The sequence below is a fragment of the Penaeus chinensis genome, chromosome 8, assembly GCF_019202785.1.
Source record: "Penaeus chinensis breed Huanghai No. 1 chromosome 8, ASM1920278v2, whole genome shotgun sequence".
Taxonomy (NCBI): domain Eukaryota; kingdom Metazoa; phylum Arthropoda; class Malacostraca; order Decapoda; family Penaeidae; genus Penaeus; species Penaeus chinensis.
The window spans coordinates 8,821,432-8,826,431 of NC_061826.1; the positions used below are offsets into that span (position 1 = coordinate 8,821,432).

Consider the following 5,000-nt stretch of genomic DNA (forward strand, 5'->3'; position numbering starts at 1 on the left):
AGAAAAAAAAAAAGAATCACACCACCTACGTAACACACCCTCATCACCATCAGACCTGTTCCATCACACTTCATCACATCTCACCTGGGAGTGGAGTGATGAGGCGCAGCAAGAGGCGTGGGAATGCCTGGAGGCAGGGAGGGAGTGGGCGGGGGAGTAGGGTTGGGAGTAGACCTGAGAGAGTGGGGAAGAGGCATAGTGGAGTGACTCCCCCATGCCACTCTCTGCACACACCTGCAAGGGAAAGAAGACTTGTTAGTTTTTCGTTATACAGGGGATCGACTAAGTGGTTGCTTTTAGAGGTTAGGCTAATATTTGAGGGCTAGAAAAAGGGAGGGGGCGGGCTGTTATTCGACGCAAGGGGCGGATTTCTATGTGATGTTATTCTGGCAAGTCGTGTGCGAAAATTATTTATAGAAATTTGTGTGCGGGTTAACTGGCTGGGAAAATGACTAAAAAAGCATACAGAAATTAATCAGTTAGAGCTTATTATGCATATGTATAGTGACGGTTCAGTAACGGGCATCAATTGATAATATATTATGTTTGTTAATTGAGGTATCATGATTTATTGCACATGTGGACTCAGAGTGCACGGCAGTCGACAGTCCTCGTCAAAAGTTCGTATTTTATGTAACAATTCGCTCTCCTCTTTTATTGTTCTCGTTTTCCCTCCTCTTCGGGTTATATATCTCTCTCTCTGTCTCTTTACCTTTCCTCTCTCTTTCTTCTTCTCTCGCTCTCTCTTCGCCCTCTTCTCTCATTACCTTCCTCTTCGCAATTCCTACTCTGACTCTCTGTCTCCCGTTCTCTTGTCCTCTCTCTTCGTCCTCACACCTCTCTCTTTCTCCCCACGTTCCTTGTGGTTTTCCCTCCCTCTCTCCATTCTTGTCCTTATTCTCTTCTCTTCTCTTCTTTTCTTTTCTTTTCTTATTGGCATCCCCCCCCCCTCTATATCGTTCCCTCTAACTATCTTTCTCTGTTCATCTGTCTCTTCTTCACCGGTTCTCGCTTTTCCACATCTTCATCTTCCCTCTATATCTGTTTATTTAATTCTTTCTCCCTTTCCCTCCCTTCTATCCTATCTCCTTCTCTTACTTTATACTCCTGCCTCCCCCCTTCCATCTCCCTATCTCACTACCTCTCCTCCCCCGTTTCCTCCTCCTCCGCTTCCCCCCCCCCCTCTCTCTTTCTCCTCCCCTCCCTCTCCTACTCTTCCTCCCTCTCCCTCTCTCTCCTACTCTTCCTCCCTCTCTCTCTCTCTCCTACTCTTCCTCCCCCTCTCTCTCTCTCCTACTCTTCCTCCCTCTCTCTCTCTCTCCTACTCTTCCTCCCTCTCTCTCTCTCTCCTACTCTTCCTCCCTCTCTCTCTCCTACTCTTCCTCCCTCTCTCTCTCCTACTCTTCCTCCCTCTCTCTCTCCTACTCCTCTTCTCCCCCCTCTTTCTTTCTCTCCTCCTCCTCTTCTTCCCCCTCCTCTCTCTCCCCCTCCTCTTCTTTTCCTCCCTCTTTCTCTCCCTCTCTCTCTCTCTCTCTCTCTCTCTCTCTCTCTCTCTCTCTCTCTCTCTCTCTCTCTCTCTCTCTCTCTCTCTCTCTCTCTCTCTCTCTCTCTCTCTCTCCCTCTTCTCTTTCTCCCTCTTTCTCTCTCTCTCTCCCTCTTCTCCTTCTCTCCCCCTCTCCCAACACACCGCCATGTTCACGGAGCAGCCGCGAGGTGGCGTCTGCTTGGTGAAAGGTAAACAGGCCGATGGAATGTCGACATCAAATCGCGTTTCGCATCGATGTTACTCTAATGGGGCCAATTCCTCGCCTTCGCACAACCGCTGCAGGCTCCGGGAATATATTTGAATGAAACTTGATTAAACTGGATTCGTTCTCTCTCTCTTTTTCTTAATGAAATATTTTTTTCTTTTTTCTTTTCTTCGTTTTTTGTTTTTTTTATACTTATTTTCTTTTTGTACAAAGGGGTGATGAAAAGAGAGGGATGGAGGGAAGGATAAAGGGAGAGGGAGGGAAGGATAAAGGGAGAGGGAGGAAGAGGGAAAGGGAGAGGGAGGAAGAGGGAAAGGGAGAGGGAGGAAGAGGGAAAGGGAGAGGGAGGAAGAGGGAAAGGGAGAGGGAGGAAAAGGGAAAGGGAGAGGGAGGAAAAGGGAAAGGGAGAGGGAGGAAGAAGGAAAGGGAAAGGGAGAAATAGGGAAAAGGAGAGGGTGAGAAAAAGCGAGAGAGAGAGAGAGAGAGAGAGAGAGAGAGAGAGAGAGAGAGAGAGAGAGAGAGAGAGAGAGAGAGAGAGAGAGAGAGAGAGAGAGAGAGAGAGAGAGAGAGAGAGAGCGCAAGAGCGAGAGCGCAAGAGCGAGAGAGCAAGAGCAAGTGCGAGAGAGCAAGAGCAAGTGCGAGAGAGCAAGAGCAAGTGCGAGAGAGCAAGAGCAAGAGCAAGAGCGAGCGAGAGAGCAAGAGACAGAGAACGAGAACGAGAGAGCGAGAGACAGAGAACGAGAGCAAGAGACCGAGACAGAGAACGAGAACGAGAACGAGAGAGCAAGAGACAGAGAACGAGAGCGACAAAAAATCCTATGACAAACAACCTGTGCATTTTAAGACAAAGTTCCGCCATCAGATCAAACTTTTCGGCCCATAACGCATTAATAATTGTTTCCTTCCGGCCGAATACCATAAACGAGAGATGGCCGCGTGAAAATCGCCCCCCTGAAAAAACGTACCTTTAATAATAATAATGATGAAAATAATAATAATAGTGATAATAATACTGAAAATAATAATAATGATAAAAATAATAATGATAATAATGATAACAATACTGAAAATAATAATAATGATAATAATAATAATAGCAACAAAGATGATAATGATAATAATAATAATAACAATAATAATAATAATAATGATAATGGTAATAATGATAATGATAATAATGAAAATGAAAATGATAATGATAATGATAATGATAATGATGATGATGATGATGATGATGATGATGATGATGATGATGATGATGATGATGATGATGATGATGATGATGATGATGATGATGATGATGATGATGATGATGATGATGATAATTGTAGTAAAAAAGAAAAAAGAAAAATAGAAAGAAAGAAAAAGAAAGAAAAATATATAGATAAAGAGAAAGAAATAAAGAAAGAAATGAAAAAATAAAAGAAAAAGAAGAAGAAACAAAAAAAAAAAAGAAAAGAGAAAAAGAAACCGAAAGAAAATAAAATAAAAATATATATGAAGCGTGTCTGGCTTATTGTCAGTTGTCAACGTATCTGATTTCGCTCCTCACTTTATCTTTATTATTATCTTCTTTTTTTTTTTTTATCTTTCAACTCTCGTTCTCATTCCGCCGGCTAAATTGTCCAATCTTATAAACACACATCGGTAGCCAAGCACATCAGATAACTCTAATGAGATTTTTTCGTTTCCATGACAACCACATCGCTGAATACATACATCGTCATCACTAATTTCCTTGATATGGCCGGCTATGATTCCTGCGAAGATGTATATATATTTCTTGTTTTTTTTTTTTTTTCAATCCCATCACTTTACTTTCTTTACCGCATTACGTCTTCATGATTTCTTTTCTCCTTCCCGTTCGTAAAACCGCGTCGCAGACCCGTCGAAGGACAAAGCCGCCTTTTAACACCTATTCCCTCGTTTCTTATCCTTCCCGATTCTTCTTCCTAGCCAATTCTCGCGCTTCATTAACGCTTTATTATCCTTAGCTCACCTCGCACCTTCCAAAACGGCCGCCATCACACCTGACTGACTTAGGTCTTACGCTCCGCTGCCGCCATTGGCATTGCCCTCCCTCGTATGTCGTTCCCTGTTATTCCCTCGTCCTCGCTCTGTCCCTTTCTCCTTAAGCTATGCTCGGTCTTCTTCATCTCCTGCCTCGTCTTGGATCAGCTCCCTTCCTAAGTTGAGCTAATTTGCATATCTGTTTCCTCTTTTTTTTCTCTCTCGCTTTTTTCTTCTCTATTTCTCTCTCTCTCCCTCTATCTTTCTCTCTCTACCCCTCCCTTTCTCTTTCTCTCTCTCCCTCCCCCCTCTATCTCTCCCTCTTTTCTTCCTTCCCCTGTCCTCCTTTTTTAAGTCTGTCTCTTTCGTTTACCGCCTTTGTCAATTTTCATATACGCTTCCTCCTTTCCCTCCGTCCAACATGCATTTCATTTTTATCCCTGTCTCCTCTTTTTAGCGCCTTTGTCAATCTTTTTTCGTGGGGGTTATCATCATTACCTTTATATTACTTTCTTCTTTTTGTGGTAATCCCGAATTAAGGGGAAAAGAGACGAGCTTTTCCTTTTCTTTATGTCGGCGAGTTTTCCTGCTTCTTAGCTCGCGTTCTGAAAATCCTTATCGCTCTGTTATCGCAACTTCGGCGGTCGAGACTCTTGCCGTGAGAACAGAAAGATAGAAAGTTTTTAATTCTAATTTAGTTATCAAAAACCAGTAAAAAAAACAAAAAAAAAACTTATCTCAATACTGTTTTAGTTTTGTGTTGGATTCATATCTTTATCGTACCTTTATCCTTGTCAGGAATATCGACGCGCCGAACACACAAGGCAGTGAAATAAGATTCTCATTTCAAACATGTCGTTGCCTCGACGTTCATATATTCCAAGCAAACAATGTATTTCTCTTCAAACATCCCAGCTTCTTTTGGCCAAAGTTGCGGACGCTGTGAGCAAAGTCTTCTGACCGAAGGAAGTTTCCGGTTGCTGTAAACATAAGTATTGGGCTTTTGAGTCACTTCGGTCTAGAGCAATATCCAGCAAGGCGGCATGTATTATAGACCGGGAGCCGGGGAAGGCTGCATATTGTCCGGAATTATTTATGTGGACGAACAATGGCCGGGCCAGAGATCTTTTGTCGTATTTTTCTCTTTCCCTGACGAGATTTACGAAGTCCCGGACCACCGCGCTCTCAGCAGGAAAGGATCCGACGTCCTGCTGACTGCAGACGTCCTCGGGTCCCTTT

At 43.4% G+C, this 5,000-nt stretch overlaps 1 protein-coding gene across 2 annotated transcripts in view; it reads right to left on the reverse strand.

Moving 5' to 3' along the window:
* The window catches only part of LOC125028334 (tyrosine-protein kinase Dnt-like), a 176,046-nt gene that overhangs the window by 9,502 nt on the left and 161,544 nt on the right, over positions 1 to 5,000 (reverse strand). For both annotated transcript variants that reach the window (XM_047617815.1, XM_047617814.1), the window contains exon 7: positions 85 to 234. In XM_047617815.1, coding sequence (XP_047473771.1) covers positions 85 to 234 — 150 coding nt within the window. The remainder of the gene's footprint in view (positions 1 to 84; positions 235 to 5,000) is intronic.